Here is a 19,930-nt window from a genome sequence, read left to right as displayed (position 1 = left end):
GTGTGGTTTGCAGAGCCTCTGCTCAGGCATCAGGAAGCAGAGGACGACAAAGTGGGCTGCGACTCAAGAGACACTGGCTTAATACCTGGCTCAGCCACGCCCCTCCTAGGGCACACCGCCCAACGGACTGCATACGGCTGCCCTGGTGGCGCAGCGGTTGAGAGTCCGCCTGCCCATGCGGGGGACGCGGGTTCGTGCCCCGGTCCGGGAAGATCCCACAGGCCCCGGAGCGGCTGGGCCCGTGAGCCGTGGCCGCTGAGCCTGCGCGTCCGGAGCCTGTGCTCCGCAACGGGAGAGGCCACAACAGTGAGAGGCCCGCGTACCGCAAAAAAAAAAAAAAAAAAAAAGTACCTACCTCATAGGACTCCTATAAAAACTGAAAGAGGGCTTCCCTGGTGGCGCGGTGGTTGAGAGTCCGCCTGCCGATGCAGGGCACGCGGGTTCGTGCCCCGGTCCGGGAGGATCCCACGTGCCGCGGAGCGGCCGGGCCCGTGAGCCGTGGCCGCTGCGCCTGCGCGTCCGGAGCCTGTGCTCCGCAACGGGAGAGGCCACAACAGTGAGAGGCCCGCGTACCGCAAAAAAACAAAACAAAGAAAAAAAAAAAAAACGTACTGCATAGATCCACTGTACCCAGAATAGCCAGAGCTGGAAACAACCCAAATGTCCACCAACAGGCAACTGGATGAGCATATTGCGGTGCGTCCATGTCACAAGAGGGGCCGTCTCTGGAGCAAGGTGTCGGCTGGGGAGGGGCATAGAGGGGCTTTCCGCAGTGACGCAAATGTTCTGAGCAGTAGATTCAAAAGTGAAAAATGCAGGTGTGCACTTTATGTCATGCGTGCTAACTCCCAACAATGACATTTTGGGGGGATTTTTAGGGCAGTGAAATTACTCTGTAGGATACTGTACATTTGTCCAAATCCATAGAACATACAACGCCAAGAGCGAACGCTAATGTAAGCTGTGGACTTCAGTTAATGAAAACAAATCATTACCGGATCATCACTTGTAACAAATGTAAGACGTGAATAATGAGGGAAACTGCTGAGGGCCGGGACTGAGGGACTCTGTGTGGGAACTCTCTACTCTCTGCTCAGTTTTTCTGTAAACCTAAAATTGCTCTTAAAAGCAAGGATGGGGCTTCCCTGGTGGCGCAGTGGTTGAGAGTCCGCCTGCCGATGCAGGGGACGCGGGTTCGTGCCCCGGTCCGGGAGGATCCCACGTGCCGCGGAGCGGCTGGGCCCGTGAGCCGTGGCCGCTGAGCCTGCGCGTCCACAGCCTGTGCTCCGCAAGGGGAGAGGCCACAGCGGTGAGAGGCCCGCGTACCGCAAAAAAAAAAAAAAAAAAAAAGCAAGGATGCAGCCCAGGGCACACATGGCAGCCCCACCTCAGCCAGGCCCCCAGGCCCTTTTTATGTTGCTGCTCTGCCATCCTCAACAGCCCAGTTCTGCTCAGCGGTGCGGGATGGCTCTCCTCTCAGGCTGGGGGGGAGACGGAGCCGGGCAGGGAAGGGCCCACTGTGCTTCTTTAAGGGCCCAGCCCAGAGGTTGCCCTGCACTCACATTCCACTGGCCCTACCTAGATGCAAAGGAGTCTGGGAGATGTATCTTCAGCTGAGCGAAATTCTATTGTTACGTAACAACAAGAAGACAGGTATTGGGGACAAGAAGCAGATGCTGCCACAGGTGGCGATTAAGTGGGGCTGATGAGCATAGACAGCTCTTGAGGGGCGGTGCGGTCAATAGGGGCAGAGAGGCGGGGCAAGAGCCGGAGGGGCGCGTGGTGTTAGTAGTGGGTGTTTTTCGTGATGGAGGCTGTTACAGCATGTTTGCCCATGGAACTGAGCAACAGGGACAGGAAAATTAGAGATACAGAGAAGGCAAGGAAGACATAGCAGGAGAACCATCGTTGATGGGTCGTGGTGGGGCGGGACCCAGTGCCTGGGTGGTGGGCTGACCACAGACTTCTGCTCACCCACAGGGGCCGGAGGACAGAGCGTTCAGGTCTGGGGCTGGGAACAGATCTGATGGTGGGAACATGGGCAAAGACGGCCTCTTCTGGTGGTTTCTAGTGGCTCAGTTAAAGATGAAACCAAGGCCTCGGCTGAGTGCAGAGGCCAGGGGCTGGGGAGAGGTGTGGGAATCCGGCCTGGGAAAGCCAGGGGAGGCTGGCTGTCTCTGTGGGTCCACTTGAGGTTTTTGGTCACTGTTTTTTTTTTTAAAATTTATTTTATTTTTTGCGGTACGCGGGCCTCTCACCGTTGTGGCCTCTCCCGTTGCGGAGCACAGGCTCCGGACGCGCAGGCGCAGCGGCCACGGCTCACGGGCCCGGCCGCTCCGCGGCACGTGGGATCCTCCCGGACCGGGGCGCGAACCCGTGTCCCCTGAGTCGGCAGGCGGACTCTCAGCCACTGCGCCACCAGGGAAGCCCTTGGTCACTGGTTTAAAGCACGCTTTACTGCATTACTGCCCTGGGGCCCGAAGCTGCGGGAACAGGGGGCCCAACCGTGGTGAGAGCCTAGAGCTCAGCTCCCCTGGAGGGCCCCAGGGGGCGGAGAGCCGGGCCTGGCGCTGCAGGTGGAACCGCAGTGTGGCACACGGTAGGGGGCGGGGTGTTCGGTAAAATGACAACAGCTCCTCTTTGTTTCCAGGTTTTTATTCGCCTTTTATAATTCTGATATTTATGTACATATATATATATACTTTTGCATTTCGTAAAGGGCTCATCAACAGACCAAGCAAAGGCATATGGGGAGACGGTGGCTGCTGGGCGGGAGCGCAGCGGAGCTGGGAGAACCAATCGTTCCTTTGTTTCTTTTTTTTTTTTTTTTTTTGTCTGTTTTTTTATTTTTCCTGGGATGGGATCATCAAAGCTAATTGCTATAAAACCTAGAAACCACCTAGAGACTCAGACATCTGCCTACACACTAGTGGCATATGGGGAAAGGGCAAGGGTACAAACTTTCAAAGTCACGGTGTATTTACATTCCCAAGGTGGGGCTGGGGGAGGCTGAGGAAGGGAACCGTTCAGACTGGCGGGGGGGGGCGGGGGGCTGCTAAGGGGTCCCCGGGTGCGGTGGAGGCCGGGAGAGGCCAGGGCCAGGGGGGAGGAGGTGTGCCTGCCCCGCACCTGGGCGGTGACGGAGGCCACTTGGATGTCGTCTGGTGGGTACCAAAGGCAGCGCGTGTGTGGAACTCCTGCAAGCCGGCCGCAGGGTGCGGTGGGCCGACTGCGACACCGGCAGGGGGGACTCTGGGCTCTCCAGATGGCCTCCTCTGCACCCATGGCCAGCCTGCCCAGCTCCCATCCCAGTTGGAGCAGAGATGGCAAAGAAGAGGGAGCAGATGGTGAGGACACCGAGTTCTGTCCCCTGTCCCAGCCAGGCTGGCCAAGGAACGGCTGGGGGTGCAGGTGCCAGCCGTGGTCCTGAGGAGACCCCACCAGGCAGCATCCCCGCTTCCTCTGCCCCGACCACAGCCTCTCTCTGCCCAAGGGCCGGCGAGGCAGCACCTGAAGGCTGCTGATGTGTGGGTGATTGGCCCCTGAGCTGGAGCAAGAAGGGGTGCAGCTGGGTTTTGGCAATCGGACCAGGTAGTCAGCGGGGGGTGAGAGGCAGTGAGTTCCTCTTCTCTGCCCCCGACTTAAGCCTCCCTCGGGCTCAGGGTCAGAGGGCCGGGCCGCAGCCTGGGGAAGAGAGGGAGGGGCCTCAGTCCCAAGGTCAGGGACCCGGCGCAGGCCTCAGACTGCGGGGTCCTGGCCTCTGACTCCGCTGCGGCCTGGCCCTGGGCTGTGCTCTACTCCAGGGTCCCCGCAGGGTTGATGGGGGAGGCGGCCCCCGAGCTGTCGTTGCCTCCCGCCGCCTCCTTCTCCTTCTTGCCGCTGTACTGGCCGATGAAGGAGCCGTCCTCGTTGAACTGGACATCCACGCTGCCCCCGTAGTCGGCCAGGCTGTCATCACTGCCCAGGGGCTTGATGTCTCCGTTGAGGGATGGCTGGCTGCTGCCGAAGGCCTTCTCCTCGTTGTCACTGCAGGGACAGGGCGGGAGGGAGTGGGAGGCCGGCCAGCCGTGCCCAGCAGAAGCTGGCAGGTGCTGGCCTGCGGAAGGAGGCCTGGCTGGGGGCGGGGCGGAGCCCCAGGGGCCTGGGCTCCGCCCGTCTTCCGTCTTCCGTCTTCCGTGTGCTCTGAATGTATTGGGGCAGAGGCCCCCAGCTTGGACACGCTGCCGGGAGGGCAGGTGGCATGCATAGCACGAGTGGGGCGAGGCTTGGGCATGCCCTGGATCCTGGGGGAGCTGGGGGGCTCGCGGGGCCTGGCTCCCATCTGCACACGAGACGGGCAGGGGTACCTGTACAGCTGTGGCCCCGGCAGAGCCCAGACAGTGGCAGCTGGGACGGGGACAGGCAGGCCCGGGAGCTGAGAGAGTCAGCGTCGGCTTCTCCCTGAAATAGGGAGCCGCCGGGCCGGAGAGCCGGGGGAGCGCGGAGGCCCGGCAAGCGGGGGCCAGTGGCACTCCGGGGCGCACGGCGGCCATGGGAGGCTCCCGGCCCTGCGGTCTAACAGCACCTTCCCACCAGCCCTGCCTTACCTCTCCAGGGACCTGCCGGCACCCCGCAGCACAAAGGAGAGAGAGAGAGACGGGGTCAGGCCTGAAACTGAGCAGCTGGGCGGCCCATCAGCGCCCGTTCCAGCCCAGCTCACCTGTACTCGCCGAAGGTTTCATCCTTCATGGGCCGGGCCTCCGAGTCCACCTGGGTGTCCTCCTTGTCCTTCACTGCGGACACAGAGGGGGCCCAGCTTCTTCTCCCGCCCCAGCCTCTCCCTGGACAGTGGGCCTCGCCCCAGCCGGGGACGCAGGTGAGGCTGGCCCTTTGGGCTCTGAACGCTGACAGCACCCTGTTTCAGCGGCTCTCAGGAGCCGAGAAGCCTCCAAGGGTGGGCCGCTCACCCCACGTGGGCCTGGCTAGCGCGCGCGCCGCTGTGCGCAGAGACTCCCCTTCGGCCCCCTGCCCGCCCCCGACACGTCCACTCCATCCTGCCAGGGGCTCGCGGGACCAAGGAGAACTCGTAGGAGGGATGAAGGGGGGCCCTCGGCGCGACCATCCTCCCTGAGCCCTGGGGTCAGGAGTCACCTGAGTACTTGCCACCCTTGCTGCGCTTGATAAAGCACAGGATGAGGAAGAGGAGAAGCAGGACGGCGATGGCGCTGACGAAGCCGATGAACCAGCCCTCCGTGGCAAAGCCGGCGGCAGGGAGTCTCACTCGGCCTGGCAGGGAGAGTGGGAAGGGGAACGAGCCCAGGCCCGGGGTAAGTGCTGCCTCCCGGGCGCTGCAGACCCGCCACCTGAGCCCGCCCAGTTCCCAGCTCAATCGGCGCATGCCCGACCCCTCCCCGCCCCGGGACTGGGCAAGGGCAGCTGCGGGCCAGGCCCATGGACGCCAGGGGGCACAGGAGGAGCGAAACGCTGGGGTGAAGCGTGCTTGTAGCTGATGCTTGCGGGGGACCCTCTGGGGGGCAGGGAGGGGGACCTTCTGCAAAAATGGTTGCCCTGGCAACAGTTCAAACAGAGGATACAAAAAGGGATCGTTCCAGGGACCCAGACTTCTCCATCCTGGGCCGAGGGGCACCCGGGTACCGGGAGAAGGAGCCGAGCCGTGGCCCGGGGCCTGAGGGGGCTGGAGCCTGGCCGCGGACGGAGGGAAGGTGACCAGTCAGTGCCCGGGGCGCCCTCACCAGTGCCGTTGGTCTTCACGGCCATCTGGTGCAGCAGCACCCTCTCCTTCAGCAAGTGGATCTCGTAGTCGGTGTCAGGCTGCAGGTCCCACTGCGTGTACGAGCTCTGGTTGTAGCTGACGTACTGCGGCGGGAGATGAGCGCCCAGCTTCTCATCTGCAGGGGTGAGAGGGCAGCAGGGGTCAACGGGTGGGCCCCGAGCCCCCTTCCCCCCTACCACGGGGTCCCCTTTTGCACTCACCCCCCAGGGCTTTGAACCAGATCTGGAACCCGAAGTTGCACTGGCCCTCCTTGGGGACCCAGGAGACCACGCTGTAATTCTCGCCAGCCATGGCCGAGATGTTGCCGAAATCCGGGGTCCCTGGGGATTGAGAGGAGGGTGTGGGACCTTGCGGCAGCCCCCGGGCCGCCCTCGTGGGCCCGGCTGCCTGGCCCGCCGCCTCAGCCCCCGCAGCTCACCAGACAAGGCCATGGTGCCTCCGTCCCGCACGATGGCCTCTCCAGCGCCCTCCTTCGTTGTGGCCTGGAGCTGGAAGCGGTACCGCAGGTGGGGGCTGAGGTTCGTCAGGTTGTGCATCCGCAGCTCAGGGTCCGGGAGGTCGAAGGACAACTGCTCTTTGCCCCCATCATCCACTGCGGGGACAGGCGAGGGGTGTGGGCCTTGGCCGCCAGCGCCGCCCACCCGCCGGCTTCCCTCCACCTCCCAGCCGGGCTGCGCCGAAGCTCTGGGCCCGCGACACACGTACGAGGTTGGTAGGAGAGCACGTAGCCCGTGAGCACGCCGTTGTGACTGAGCGGGGGCTGCCAGTGCAGCAGCAGGCTGGTGTCCGACTGGCACTCCAGGTGCAAGGCCTCGGGGTGTCCGGGTACTGCGGGGCACAGAGACCAGCGGCAGGTCCTCGCCCTGGCAAGCCGCGTGGGGGGCAGGGCGGGGCAGGGGGGCAGGGCACAAGGCTCACCTCCCTCGGGGGTGCTGAAGGTCATCTCGCTGGCGGGCCCCAGTCCCCGGCCGTTAAAGGCCTGCACCTCCAGACGGTAGGAGCTGTAGGGCCGCAGGCCTCCCAGTATGGCACTGGTGCTGTTCGCAGGCACCACCACGTGGCCTTTGTGGACGTGCCTCTTGCTGTGCTTCCTCTGACTGCCCTCCCACCAGTACGTCACCTGCAGGTGGACAGGAGACCCCGGAAGGGCAGCAGGCCTCTGGCAGTGACCCTGGGGTGCGTGTTCCCCACTGCCCTCCCGGGGGAGCCTTCCTTCCAACCTGAGGGCCTCCGGGAGCGGCCGGCAGAAGCCCGCCCCCGATCTTGTCGCTCCTGGCACCCTCACCCCTCACCCCGGGGATCTCGCCAGCCCCCCTACGCCTTGGACTCTTACGTTGTATCCGCGGAGGTGGCCCTTGACCTGGGCTGGGTCCACAGGCCACCACCTGACCAGCACAGCGCTCGAGTTGAGGATCTTGACGCCTTCCAGCTCAGGGCTGGCCTGGGGGTCTGGAAACGGCCGGTGACAAGGATGAGGGCCCGCGGCATCCTGCGGCCACAGCCCAGAACCCTGCCCTCCCGCGCACGGGGAAGGTGGATTTGGATGCGATGCGAGGGGCGGGGCAGCTGGATGCGTAGGGCGTTCCTATGGTCTCAGGGTCTCTCCCCGCAGGCTGCTTATTAGTCGCGAGAGAAAACGGTAGCTACGTGGAGGAGTAACTAGACAAGATCTTGGCTGGATGATCAGACTTAACGTCTGGTAACGTTCTAGACTCAAGGAAAGGAAAGAAGCAGGATAACTAGACCCCACGCAGGATCCTGAATGGGGCCCTGGACTGGGGTAAAGACAGCGCTGGTCCGTGCCACGGGGGTATCGGCTGCCACCCAGATAGATGCAGAGTTATAGATGCCAACTTGCTGACGGTAAAGTTCTTTCTGCATTTTCATAACGGCACTCTGGTTACGTAAGGAAACATCCTTACTCTTAGGAAACGCACTACTGTGTATTAAGAGGTAGGAGCTGGGCACCTGGGCGGATCCCTGACGGGGGAGGGAGGGGAGGGGGCCACGCGGGCGCACGCAGGCTCCACCCCCGGGGGTGGGCGGGGCCAGCCCACTACTCACAGTCCTCCCCAGAGTAGCCGATGGTGATCTGGGGCTCCGGGCCCTTGCCCTGGCTGTTGACGGCCTGGACCTTGATCTCATAGGGCACAAAGGTGGAAGTGTTGGACACCACCAGGAAGGGGGCGCTCACGATCTGCTCCTGCCAGGCCCCCTGTGTCTTCTGAGGGCGCCACTGCACGCGATACTGGACCTGGCGGGCATTCCAGTCCATCCACCGGAGCGGCTGGAGCGGGAGAGCAGAAAAGGAGCTGGCTGGCCAAGAAGCGCTCTGCCCGGCCTCAGGGCCCCCCGGTCCTTGGGACAGCCGGGGGAGCCGCGGTGTCTGGGCCCCGGCCTCGTGCCTGGGGGTGAGCTCAGCCCGGGGCCCCTCACCTTCCACGTGATGACCATGTTGTTGGTCTCGTTCCCCTCCCCCTTCACGGCCACGGGGTTCTTCTCCGGGGCTGCAAAGTAACGTGTTAACACGTCAGCGCTGTGGGGCTCCTGCTGAGGCCGTGAAGGCCGAGGACCAAGGAAGCAGCGAGCCGTTCCGGCCCTGGAAGCAGAGGAGCTCGGGCACAGTCATTTCTCTAGACTCGCCGTGCAGCGCCCAGGGGGCCCGGCGCCCGAGGCCCCTCCCAGGCGCTCACCGGCTTCCGGCGTGAGCACGGTCTCCGAGGCCGGGCTGGGCTCCCCCGGGCCGTATTTGTTGATGGCGGTAACTCTAAAGGTGTAGTGGACGTAAGGCGACAGCTTGAGCGTGGTGGAGGTCTGGTTCCCGGGCACCTTGCCCAGGCTGTGCCACTTCTCGGGCGCCATCTCCTTGTCCTCGAATTCAATGTCATACTCTGCCAAGAAGTGCAGTAATCGGCGCGTGGCCAGTGTGGGAGCGGTGACGGGGCGGCAAAATCTGGCCCTCCCTGAGGAAGGGAGAGGGGGCCCCGGGCAACTGGTGTTTCGGGCTCCTGCGAGCAAGCTGGAGCCCCCGAACACAAGCGCGTGCTTCCGTGAGCCGGGCGGCCACGGAGCCGCAGCTCTGGGAGGAGGGCGGGCCCGCCAGGAGGGAGGGCTGATGGGGCGCCGTGCTGGGGGCCTCTTACTCTCAATGGGGGCGTTGTGGTCGTCGGCGGGGCTCCAAGACAGGCGCACCTGGCTCTGCTTCAGCAGGTGGCGATCGGACAGCTCCAGCCGAGGCACGGGGCCGGGGCTCCCTGAGGGCCACAGAGGGTGCGTCTCGGGCCCACTCGGAAGCCGGCCGCCCCACCCCCCTGCCCGAAAGGGCCCTGCGACGTAAGCCTGGGCTCCCGTGCCCCCCACGCCTGCGGGCCACGAGCCTCACGCCACGGCGGGACTCACCCACCACCAGGAGCTCCGCCCTGCTCTCCACCACGTCCAGCTTGGTGCTGGCCACGCACGTGTAGTTGCCCTGGTCGCTGTAGTCCAGGGTGTGGATGACCAGGCGCCCGCCCTCTATGAAGTACCTAGAGGGGGCGGGGCGCACGCTCGTCCTTGTGTTCCCAGCGGGCCCGCTACTTCCTGCCACCTGCACTCTGCTCGCCGCGCTTCCCTCTCCTGCCAGAGGCCTTCCCCCTCAAAGTGGGGCACCCCTCCCCCGTGGATGAGGCCACAAGGTCTGCATGTTCTGCTTTTCCCACTCTGCCCCCTTCCACCGAGCCCGGGTTGGGGCTGGGCCCGCACTTGTCGCTGTCCCCAAGCTCCTGGAGGTCGCGACCATCCCCGCGCCAGGTGATGCTGTGCTGCAAGGACGGGTCAAAGGAGGCCCGGCACGTGAACGTCACTCGCGAGCCTTTCTTCTCGATCGCGCTGCGGGGCCCCTGCGTGATCTGAGTGGCACCTGAGGGCAAATGACGGGAGGGGAGGGTCACTCCGGGGTCCTCCAGAGACCCTGACCCTCCCTCCTGGAGGGGCTCCTGATCACATCAGCGAGGCGCGGGGGTGTCATCGGACCTTTGACCTGCAGGTTGGCCACAATGGTCGCGTTGTTTTGGTCGTTGGCGGCCTGGCAGAAGTAGTGGCCGGTGTCATTGGCCTGGAGGTCTCGGATGCCCAGGGTCCCGTTGGTGTAGGGGAAGAAGCGCTCGTCCTGAAGCACCGTCTTTCCTTCCCTGTCCAGCCTGGTGCGAGCAGGGCAGGCCTGGCTCAGCCGCCAGTGGGCTGAGCCCCCAGGCCCCCCCTGGTTCCCTGGGCCAGAAGACGGAGCCCCCCGCAGGGGCTGGGGCACTCACCACTGGACGCTGGGCACGGGGGCTCCAAAGGCCTTACACAGAAGGTAGGCGGTGCTGCCCTGGACCGCCATGTACGTCTCGTTGTCTGGGGTCAGGATCTTGGCCGGCAGCTCTGAGGGAGGAGACGTGGCAGGACTCAGGGCCGGGCGAGCGCCCACGCGCGACCAGGACGCACGTGCGGGGATTGGCAGGGCAGCTTCTCCCAGGAGGGCTCGCAGCCTCTGGAAGCTGCCAGTGACTCTTCCAGGCGTTCTCGGGCCCCCCAAGAGCCCTGCCCATCTTGCTTACCCGCAGCCGGCTCTGGCCCCTGCCAGGCTGGGCCTCTCTCGGCCTCAGATGCGCCTCCCGTCCCAGCCACCCGTGTCGTACCAATTATTTGAGGTCCCCCTGACAGTCTACCTCTTCCCCAAAGCTCCCCAGGCCTGGCCCCCTAGTCCTCCCCAAGGCTCTGGGGGACGAGCCGCTAGGCTGGCCTCGGGCACACCGTGGCCGGGGCGAGCCTCTGCTCAGCGACCCGTGGTGCGCCACAGCACTCTCTGAGGCCGCTCCTTCGCCTGGAGATACCGACAAGAGCCTGCCTCTCCTCCGTGAGCCCCAGCCCGCTGTTGGGAGGATGGTGGGGAGAAAAGGGGAAGGCTCCGGACAGGAGACAGGCAGCCACGGTAGGCAGAGCAGCTGCTGGCTGAGTCGCTCTGGCGGCCTTGCGTGGCGGGCTGCAGGGACGGACTGGGGGCTACGAGGCAAAGAGGCGGCGGCGGCGGGTCCAGCTGGCTGGCACTCACCGACAACGTAAATGTAGGCGTTGGCCAGCAGGAGCCCGTGCCGGTTACGGGCCTCACACTGGGTCACCATCGTGTCACTGGGCTGCACGTTGCTCAGGATCAGGGCTCCGTGGTGGATCCGGTACTTCTGGTCCTTGGCCAGTTCTGTGTGTGCAGAGGTGAGCCACGCCTAGGCCCCTCCTCGTCCCCACCGTCCTCAGGGCTCCCCGCGCTCACTCCCCTGTCCCTGCCCGAGGCCCTGCTCACCCTCCACAGGGATCCCATTGATCCTCCAGGTGACCTCTGGCTGGGGCCTGCCCTGCACTTGGCAGTCCAGGCGGGCAGTCTCTCCCGGCCCGTACAGATGGCTCTGGGGCTTGTGCAGCCAGTACGGGGCAGCTGCGAGGAAGCGGGGAGCCGCCCTGAGCCCGCAGCCTGCAGCCAGCTCTCGGCCCTGGCCCCGACCCTGCCCCCCGCTGGGACAGTGACTGCTGCATTCTGGGGAGCCGGCAGAGGCGCCATACCCTCCACGGTGACGTAGTAAGCATGCCGGTCACTGCCCAGGGAGTTCTCAGCCAGGCAGCGATACTCGCCGTCGTCCTCCTCACCCACGTTCAGCAGCTGCAGGGTCTTGTTGTGGTTCTGGTAGGTGACTCGGTCGGCCGGCATGGGGCCGCTCGGGCGCAGCCATTTAATGGTGGGCGTGGGGCTGCCCGGGGCCACGGTGCACGGCGGGCCCGAGGGAGAGAGCACAGGGGAGAGAGGACCAGGCCACTCAGCCCTGCCCCGCAGCAAAGGCTCTGCCCCGCCCCGCCCCGCCCCGCCCCTCGCAGGGGGCCCAGACTCACAAGCCCTCCGCGATGCACTCCAGGACCAGCGGCTGCCCCTGCAGGGCCACCAGGTGGCTGCTGGAGTTGGTGGGAAAGAGCAGGCGCGGCTTCCTGTCCATCATGCTGTTGGCTGCGAGGACACAGAGCGGGCGGCGCGGCTGCCTCTTCCCTCCGCCCACAGAGTTCCCAGGCTGGGTGGCTCTGGACCCCCCAGCAAGCCCCCAGGGCTGCAGTCTCCCCGTCGGTTAAAGAGAGGGCCCCATCTCTGCCCTCACCACCCGGGGAGGCATTTGGGCCAAGCTGCCTTCGAGGAATGCCGGGGTGGCCTGGCCGATGCGATGGGCCATGCCCGAAGGTGAGCGAGCGGCAGGGCGGGTATATGAGAGCCTTTGGGACTCACTGGCCTTGACCCGGAGGTCAATGGGCTCCTTCTGAATGATGGTCCGGGTGCCAGGGAAGTGGGCATGGCAGATGTAGTCCGAGTGGTTGTCCGAGGTCAGCACATTGGCGAAGTAGAGGTTGCCGTTCTGGCCCATGGTCACCCGCTCATCCTGCTTGATGTGCAAGATCTCTGCGGGGTGGGGGAGGCAGGGAGGCAGAGGTCAGGACCCCCATCCGGGAGTCACACCCGCTGACACCCTCCCGCCCCAGGCAGCAGCCACCCACTGCTGTTCATCCAGTAGATCCGGAGCGGCTCTGCACTGGGGGGCGGGTGGCAAGGCAGGACCACCGACTCCCCTTCCTCCACCTCGACAGGTCTCACTGTCTCCTTTGGCCACTTGGGGGTACCTAGAAGGGACAGAGAGGCTGGCGCTGTGGGTCTCAAGTCTCCTCCCGGCCAAGGCAGAGCAGGGGAAAGGAGGAGGGAGAGCCAAGGGGGTGGGCCAGAGGGCCAGGCCATGAGGAAGTTCATGTAAAGCAGGCAGAGACTCTGGGTCCTTTTTGGGCTCAAGGCAGAGGCCGGCACTCCATGCAGAGGAGAGGACGGGCAGGAGGCCAGATGGCTGTGAAGGGTTAACTCTCCACAATTCTCAGCTCCCACCAGGAGGACAGGACGAAGGGCGGGTGGGGGAAGGCTGAGGTGCAGCGGTGGGGGGAGGGGAGCTGCGGAGGGATGCTGGAGTCACAGACCCTTCCATCATCCTGACACAGAAACCATGGCAACGGTTCCCAAGGTAACTGGAGGGGCAGAGAGGGGAGAGGAGTGCAAGCTCAGGAGGCAGGAAGCTCAGGGAGGATGGAATGCAGAGGGAAAACCCCAGGGAAAGGGCGACACAGATAAAGACAGAGCTGGAGAGCAGGGAGGAGGGAGCTGGAGAGGCCAGGTGAGAGGTGGAAGGCAGAGGGGAGAGGAGACAGAGCGATGGCGGAGGCGGAAGGAGGTGACCCGAGAGCGGTAGAGAGGAGATGGTAATTCGGGGATATGGACGGGGCGGAAGCCGAAGCCCAGGTAGTGGCTCAGACAGGCTCAGCCCCGCACCCATTCAGTCGGTCAACAGGCCCAAGCCCACGCGCATCCCCCAGGCGGCAGGGCCCCGGGGCCAAGAGGGGGTAGAGCACAGAGAAGAAGAGAGGGAAGGGGAGATGGAGCCGGCCAGGAAGAGCGGAGAAGGACCAGGGCAAGCACGGAGAACGTGGCTACGGGCACACGTAACGGCCAGCTGAGGCCGGACTCGCACACGAGCTCCCCAGGCCTGTCTGGGGACCCTCTCACGGGCCCCAGGCCCTCCCCGGTCCCTGCAGCGCCTCTCGCACCCTCGGCCATGAGCTGGATCTCGTGGGACATGGCGGTGCCCAGCTTGTTGCTGGCAAAGCAGCGATAGGTGCCCTGAAAACTGCGGGCGAAGTTGCTGCTGTTGCCCGTGATGGTGAAGGAGCCGGAGTGGGGGGTCTGGCTCACGGTCACGCCCGGCTCCTCCTTGGGTTTGAAGAGGACGCCGTCCCGAGTCCAGCGGAACCTGCGGGCGGAGAAAGGCTCAGAGGCCTGCGGCCGGAACCCGGGACCGGGGCTGGCGCAGGCCAAGGCAAGGCTGCAAGCCGCCGGGGGCCCCGGGGATGGGCTGGGGCAGGCGAGGAGCAAGGGTGACGAGGGCCATCTGGGGTGTCTGCGCCCAGCAGTTGGGAGGCCCTGGGAGACGCGAGGGCTGGAGGTAAGGTGAGTGGTCAACCCCAGGGCTCCGAGGGTGACGGTCACTCACTGCACTTGGGGTTTGCCGCTGGCCTCGCACTTGAGGCTGATGTCATCTGTGGGGAAGGCGACCACGCGCCGTGGAGACTGCTCCGTGATGACGGGGGGCTCCGTCACTGGGGACAGGGGGGGGGACAGTGGCGGTGAGGATGGCCTCTGGCGGGCGGCGCGGCCTTAACCCCTGGTCCGTGGTGAGGCCCCACGGCAATGGGGTTGCGGGGAGAGGAGGAAGAAGCTCGGCCAGGAGCCGCTGGGGCCAACGCGGAAGGAGACAGAATAGAGAGAAGACGGCGCTAAAGGTCCCAAAGAAAGAAACCAGAGGGGAGAGGTGAAGCCAAAGAGAAGGACAAAGAGCGTGAAAGGAAAAAAAAAGAGAGACAAGGAAAGCCGAAAAGGGCAAACCCCTCACAGGGAGAGCGGGGGCCAGGGGGAAGGGCGGAGTACCAGAAAGAGACGGGAAAGGGGCAGGAAACCCAGCGGAGACAGAACAAAGGTGTCCCCCAGGCACCCCAGGAGAGAGGAGGGAGGCCGATGCGGCCTCCAGGCCTCCAGCACGGGACCCAAGAACCAGAAAAGTCTGCAACCCACGCAGGGCACACGGCACACAGGGAGAGCCGAGTAGGAGAGGGGGGGGGCGTGCTGACACCCCCTCTTTTCCTCTCTCTCCTTGGCCTTCTGGGACACACTCCCACCCTCCCCACAACTTACCGTGGTGTCCTTCATCTGAGACATCCAGGCAGCAAGGGAGAGAGGGAGAGGAAAGCTGACATGCCGCCCCAGCAGGGGCCCGACACCGCTGGGGGAGAGGAGCTGTAACGTGGGGACACGTGCCGGCCTAGAGCTGTGGCAAGTCAACACCCGGAAAGAGGGGCACAGCCCGCATCACCAGTCCTGCGGTGGGTCAACGCCCAGGGGGAGCCAGGCCTCGGCTCCAGCAGGCAGGGAGAAAGAAATCCGTGACTTTAGCGAAGAGTGTGCTTTGAACAGACCCTTGCATCTTCCTGGCAGGGCCTGCAGAACTGACCCCCACCCCACGCAGGATGCCTCAGCCAGGGCACCCTCCCCTGCTCCAGCCCGCTTCCCTCCTAATCCAATTAGCACAGCTCGGTGTTTTCAATTACCGGAGCCCAGCCTTCAGAGCCCAGCTGCCCCCTCCCCTGCAAACCCTCCCAAAGGCCCTGCTGAATCTGAGTTTCCATTGCCTGCAGGGCCGGCGCCAGCCCTCATTTTCTCCCCTTCCTTCCTCTCAGCCTGCCACCAAGCTCCCTGGAGCTGAGGCCAGAGCTACTGCCCCCAGTGCCGCTGGACTCAGCCCAGCACTGGCCAGGGTGGCTGTGAGGAGAGAGGGGAGGGAAGGGTGGAGAGCAGTGGGCCGCCTCTGGAAGCTTTGTCTCTGCTGAAGACCTCAGTGTAAGGGCCCCCAGGAGAGAAGAGGGGGGCTCCCTGGGGACACTGCGGAGAGGGCCCTGCGCTGGGAAGGGGCCAGTGAAGGCAGCCCGAGAGCCAGAGACAGAGAGAGGGACGACAGGATGGGGAAAGCAGGAAAGGAGACAAAGGGGTCTGGGGTGGCCGGGGAGGGAGAGAGCTGGAGGATACCTTCCAACAGGGAGGCACCAGGCCGCCCGCCATATTGTATTGGGGTCAATAACCAGCGCCAGCCGGTGCACAGGGCAGCCTCAGACTTGCCGCGGTCTCTGACCTACTTCTCTTTCCTCTACCCTGCCTTTCTCCAAATTCTCCGTGTCCCTCCACGCACAGGGCAAGGCCTGACAGCAACTGAGAGGAGGAGGGGAGGAGGACCAGCACTGGGTGGGAATGTGGGAAAGTGGGAGTCTGGGCGCGTGTGTGGATGCTCCAGGCTGAGCTGCAGTGACCTCGTGAGCGTCCGCTCGTGTGTCTGTACATGGGTGTGTCTTGCCGGAGTACATCTGAAGGCTGCATGTGCCCGTTTCCATTCAGTGTACAGTTTTGTGTCGCACACCCACTTCTGTGTTTGTGTGGACGGCTGTGTTCCTTTGCATCTAAGCTTCTCACTGTGTGCCTCTCGGAGTCTCTGTGCCTGGGTGGATACAGGTGGCTCGTCTGCGTCTGCCCACGTGCTTGTCCATGTGCGCCCGCAGCTGGGGGAGTGACATCCATCCCCGACCTTTCTTCCCACCAGCCCCTCTCCACCTCCTCCAAACCCTCACCGCCCCCCGCCCCAGTGCCAGGTGCCTTCCAAGCCCACCTCCCTCAGCCCCTGCCCCATTCCTGGCTCATCTCTCAGTGACGCTGGCCTCCAACAGGTCCAGGCTCAGGGGATACTGCCCCTCACCCAAGCCCAACGGCCACCTACAACGGTGTGTTTTCAGGAGAAAACATCACCACAGTAACACACATTTCCCCCCCCCCCAGGTACTCGCAGGCACACGCGACCCACCACAATCCAACGTTAACAGCCAAATACCTACAGACCTTCACAACGTGACCACTAAGTAACGGTTATACCGAGTCACAAACTTACCCACATAGGGAATCGAACTCACACTCGGGAATAGCCACACACGTCCACAAATACATCCGGACAAATATAACGTCTGGCCAACTCACAAGCATACACGAATACTCATGTTCACTCACAGCCCTCCAGCCACACTCCCCAATACCCACGCACCTACCCGTGACCCCCGCCAAGGTAATACTCCAACAGCCCCACCCCCAGCCCCACCCAATCAAATCAGCCCCGCATCAAATCGCGAGGATCCAGAAGGCTAAGGGGTCTGTTCCCGTCTCAGTTCACAGAAAGGGCTACCAAGGGCCCAAGATAGGATTACCCAAAGCCAGAAGGCGGAGCGAGGCTAGACGGAGCTGGCGGAGGACCGGGACGGCCCCATTCACCTGCCCGCCCCATCCTTGGAGGAGGGAGAGCGCGGAGGAGGGTCCGGGGCCCGGCCCGCTGTCCGTGGTGCTGAAACCGCACCAGCCCTCCCTCTCCTCCGGTCCCTGTCCGTGGTACTGAGATAGCCCGAGTCCTCCACCTGTCCTTTCCAGAGGTCCTCAGCGTCCTGGGTACCTCTTGCGCACTCCATGCCCAGGAAAGGAGGGGTGAGGGGCCGGAACCGGGAGAAGGTGAAGAGGTAGAAGATAAAGAGAAGCCCAGCGCGGCGAAGGGAGGCGCCGAGGCTCCCCCCGGTTACTCACATTCCTCGGGGATCTGGATGAGCAGGCAGGGGCTGCACAGGAGGAGAGGCCACAAGTACCGCAGCGCCACGGCCATCTTCCCGGCGGCGCCGGCGGCTCGGCGCGGCAAAAGCCGGCCGGGCTCGGCTCAGGCTCCGGCCAGAGGGAAGGGGGCTGGTGGGCGGCTTGGGGAGGGAGCCGGGGGTGGGGACACTGCGAGAGGGGAGGAGGGAAGGGAAAGGCAAGGGAGGAGAGAGAACGGACGGATGTTAGTGACTAACATCTGGGCGAGCCTGGGCTCCTGGCCCCGCCCCCAGCCCCGCCCCCGGCCGTCGGGCTCCTCCCTCCCTCCCTCCCCCCCCCCCACCTTGGAGAAGGCAACCTGCAGGAGCCAGCAGAGGCTGGGGCTCCAGTTTGCCCTTCATCCCCTTCCTACTCTCTGTCTGTGCCTCCTCCGCCAGCTGCCTCTCCAGCACCAACTTGTTGCCCCGATCGGGCTGCTCTGTGCATGTCATCCCCGTGTGCGACTCGACATCCCAGCGAGCAGATGCCCGCGGGCATCAGTGTGGATGTGGGTCTGCACCTAGCCAAATACGCACATCAGGATCTTTGTGGCTGTGTGTGTCCACTTTCATCTTCTCACGAGGGGGGAGGCACTCATGCGTGGGTGTGTGTGTGTCTCGTGTGTCTGTATCTATGGGGGATGAAACCTCGTGTCCGCGATTTCTCTTTGCACACACAAGCATGCCTGCGCGCATATGTAGACAAGAACTCGTCACCGTCTCATTGCTGTGGGTTTCAGAGCCAACTGATCCCTGGGTGCTGTTGAGGCCTAAAAAGCTGCAGGGGGGCGAGGGGGGACTTGGGGGGCGGGGGCAGGGGAAGAAGGGAAGGGGCCCAAGAAGGCGGCATTTCACAGAACAGGTTGAGGAAAAGGAAGCCTGCCCTCGAAAAGTGGCAGGAGGGAGGCAAGGAGGAAAGCACCTCCCTGCTGTCCCTCAGGCTCCTGGGGGGACAATAGAAGCGACTGTGGCCTCTTCCCTTCCAGATGCTCCAGGCCAGGGTCAGAGCAGGGGTCAGGAAAAGCTCTGGGACAGTGTTTCTGACATCTCGAGTGTCTAGCAAGCCCACCTTCTGGGTCTTTTTCTGAGTCTTCAGGGCTCAACCGATAGATGTGTCCACCGCAAGCCCAAGCGATGCCAGCTACACGTACACCCTACCTGCATGCAGGAAGCCCCATGACGGAGGGCCCGGGGGAGGGGGCTTCTCTGCCAACGACTAGAAGAGAAGACACTCCCAAGAAGACAGATCGTTTTGACTCCAAACAGGAAGAGGTGTGAGAAAGAGACAGCGGCAAAAGTGCAAGAAGGGCAAGAGCAGGTTGCTGGGTGACTGAGAGCTTGGAGGCTGGGGCCTGGGTCTGGATGCCAGGACCTCATCAAAGCGTGGACCAAGCCTCAGCCAGAATGCCGAAGGGGTGTGTGGGGAGGCCTGGAGCGCCATGCTAAGACATCCAGAGCGTCAGGAGTCAACCAGAAGCCACATATGGGTTTTGTGTAAGGTGACCCGAGAAGAGTGAACTCAGCAGACCGCTTGGGGACTGGGCGGGGAAAATGGACGGCGGCGAATGGCAATTAGATTAGAGCTCTCCGACTCCCAGACCCAAAGCTGGAGGAGGAGGGGGAGACGCAGCGGGGTGGGTCAACGTGGATGGGCTGAAGGCCAAGAGGATGACTTGGAGGGTAAGAAGTGGCAAAGGCGCGGCCAATTCCCAACTTGCAAGAGCCAAGCTGGGGCCCGGAAAGGAGGAGCAGAGCCAATGCAAGCAGGGTGGGCCCCATGCATCCCTGGCCTCGGCTTCAAGGCCTGTAGGAAGCAGTAGGAGACTCAGATCAGAGGGCAGGTGATCAAACGGCAGCCTTGGGAGCTCTGAGCTCTCTGGTCTCAGGAGGGGGAGGGGAGAGAAACGAGAGAGAATCTCAAAGGCGGACCTTCCCGCAAGAGAGGAGACTAGAGCACTCCCTTTGCTGGAACGCTGACGGCTGTATGTCCCCAAACTAGGCTGTTTGGCATGTGTACCCCAGTGTATATGACACCGCCAACCCCCCGGTCCCCATCCCAACAGCCCACAGTCTCACATCCAACCTCTTTTAGTCTCTGGTATTTGCCACCCAGCTCACCACCTTCCCAGGCACTCAGAGCCGGGCAGGAGCCAGAAGGCTGAGAGGCCCCTGACAGCTGGGAGGGGCTCTGCCTCCTCCCGTCCCACCGCTGCCCCGGCTCTCTGATCTCTCCCCATTCCTCAGGCAATTACAGAGCAAGCAGCTCAGGTTGTCAGCTCGGCAGGCCCCCACCCCCCATCAGCACCTCCAGGGGCCAAGGAGGCGGGGGAGTGTTCCACAAGCTGGTGTACAGACGGAGCCAAGGCCGTGTCTGCAAAGGGGGGGCAGAGGCTGGGGAGGACTGAAGGGTGCCAGACAGGGTGAGAAAGAGGCAGGAGGGAGCAGGAGAGGCAGAGAAGTAGGGCTGGGGGAGGGAGGGCAGGGAATGGGAGACAAAGACGGATGCTGGACCACCACAGTAACCAAGATGGAGAAATCCAGAAACAGAGACCCAGGCAGCGGGGAAAGGAAGAGAAGAGGGGAAAGGAGTACAAAGGATGAGAGACAGCTGCAGAAAGCACTGATGAGAAATGGCCGAAAGAGCAAGAAGATCGGGCGGGGGGGGCGGGGGTGCACGCACAAGCCCAGTGGCGCCTCCTCGGCATCCTTGTCCCTGGGGGGTGTGCCAGCAAGAGACAGGAAAGGAGGAGAGATGGACCCGAGTCAGAGGAGCTGGGCTTCTTGGGCTTGGAAGTGAGGCTGGACTGACAGGTAGGATGGAGAGACAAACAGAAGGCAGAGAAGCTGCGAGCCAGGACCGCAGACGAA

The 19,930-nt window shown here is 63.7% G+C and overlaps 1 protein-coding gene across 4 annotated transcripts in view; it reads right to left on the bottom strand.

Annotated features, from left to right (window-relative positions):
* Window positions 1-2,639: 2,639 nt before the first annotated feature.
* Window positions 2,640-19,930, bottom strand: part of L1CAM (L1 cell adhesion molecule) — a 23,723-nt gene continuing 6,432 nt past the window's right edge. For 2 of the 4 annotated variants that reach the window (XM_067022913.1, XM_067022914.1), the window contains exons 2-28: window positions 17,022-17,213; window positions 14,550-14,564; window positions 13,852-13,957; window positions 13,409-13,611; window positions 12,320-12,442; window positions 12,054-12,224; window positions 11,672-11,783; window positions 11,348-11,532; window positions 11,091-11,222; window positions 10,845-10,988; window positions 10,063-10,174; window positions 9,785-9,951; window positions 9,515-9,671; window positions 9,173-9,297; window positions 8,917-9,027; window positions 8,467-8,664; window positions 8,210-8,280; window positions 7,838-8,060; window positions 7,107-7,222; window positions 6,692-6,893; window positions 6,479-6,601; window positions 6,192-6,365; window positions 5,974-6,093; window positions 5,733-5,888; window positions 5,131-5,265; window positions 4,700-4,772; window positions 2,640-4,026 (exon numbers count right to left, since the gene is read on the bottom strand). In XM_067022913.1, the coding sequence (XP_066879014.1) occupies window positions 3,795-4,026; window positions 4,700-4,772; window positions 5,131-5,265; window positions 5,733-5,888; window positions 5,974-6,093; window positions 6,192-6,365; window positions 6,479-6,601; window positions 6,692-6,893; window positions 7,107-7,222; window positions 7,838-8,060; window positions 8,210-8,280; window positions 8,467-8,664; window positions 8,917-9,027; window positions 9,173-9,297; window positions 9,515-9,671; window positions 9,785-9,951; window positions 10,063-10,174; window positions 10,845-10,988; window positions 11,091-11,222; window positions 11,348-11,532; window positions 11,672-11,783; window positions 12,054-12,224; window positions 12,320-12,442; window positions 13,409-13,611; window positions 13,852-13,957; window positions 14,550-14,564; window positions 17,022-17,097 (3,762 nt within the window). In that variant the 5' untranslated portion in view covers window positions 17,098-17,213 and the 3' untranslated portion in view covers window positions 2,640-3,794. Of the gene's footprint in view, window positions 4,027-4,586; window positions 4,599-4,699; window positions 4,773-5,130; window positions 5,266-5,732; window positions 5,889-5,973; window positions 6,094-6,191; window positions 6,366-6,478; window positions 6,602-6,691; window positions 6,894-7,106; window positions 7,223-7,837; window positions 8,061-8,209; window positions 8,281-8,466; window positions 8,665-8,916; window positions 9,028-9,172; window positions 9,298-9,514; window positions 9,672-9,784; window positions 9,952-10,062; window positions 10,175-10,844; window positions 10,989-11,090; window positions 11,223-11,347; window positions 11,533-11,671; window positions 11,784-12,053; window positions 12,225-12,319; window positions 12,443-13,408; window positions 13,612-13,851; window positions 13,958-14,549; window positions 14,565-17,021; window positions 17,214-19,930 lie in introns of all 4 variants that reach the window. The other 2 variants (XM_067022915.1, XM_059049614.2) reach the window with 2 other exon arrangements.

This window comes from Kogia breviceps, chromosome X, assembly GCF_026419965.1.
Source record: "Kogia breviceps isolate mKogBre1 chromosome X, mKogBre1 haplotype 1, whole genome shotgun sequence".
In the NCBI taxonomy this organism is placed as follows: Eukaryota; Metazoa; Chordata; class Mammalia; order Artiodactyla; family Physeteridae; genus Kogia; species Kogia breviceps.
Note: the sequence above shows the minus strand (reverse complement) of the source record. Positions and strands in the feature narration are given on the sequence as shown.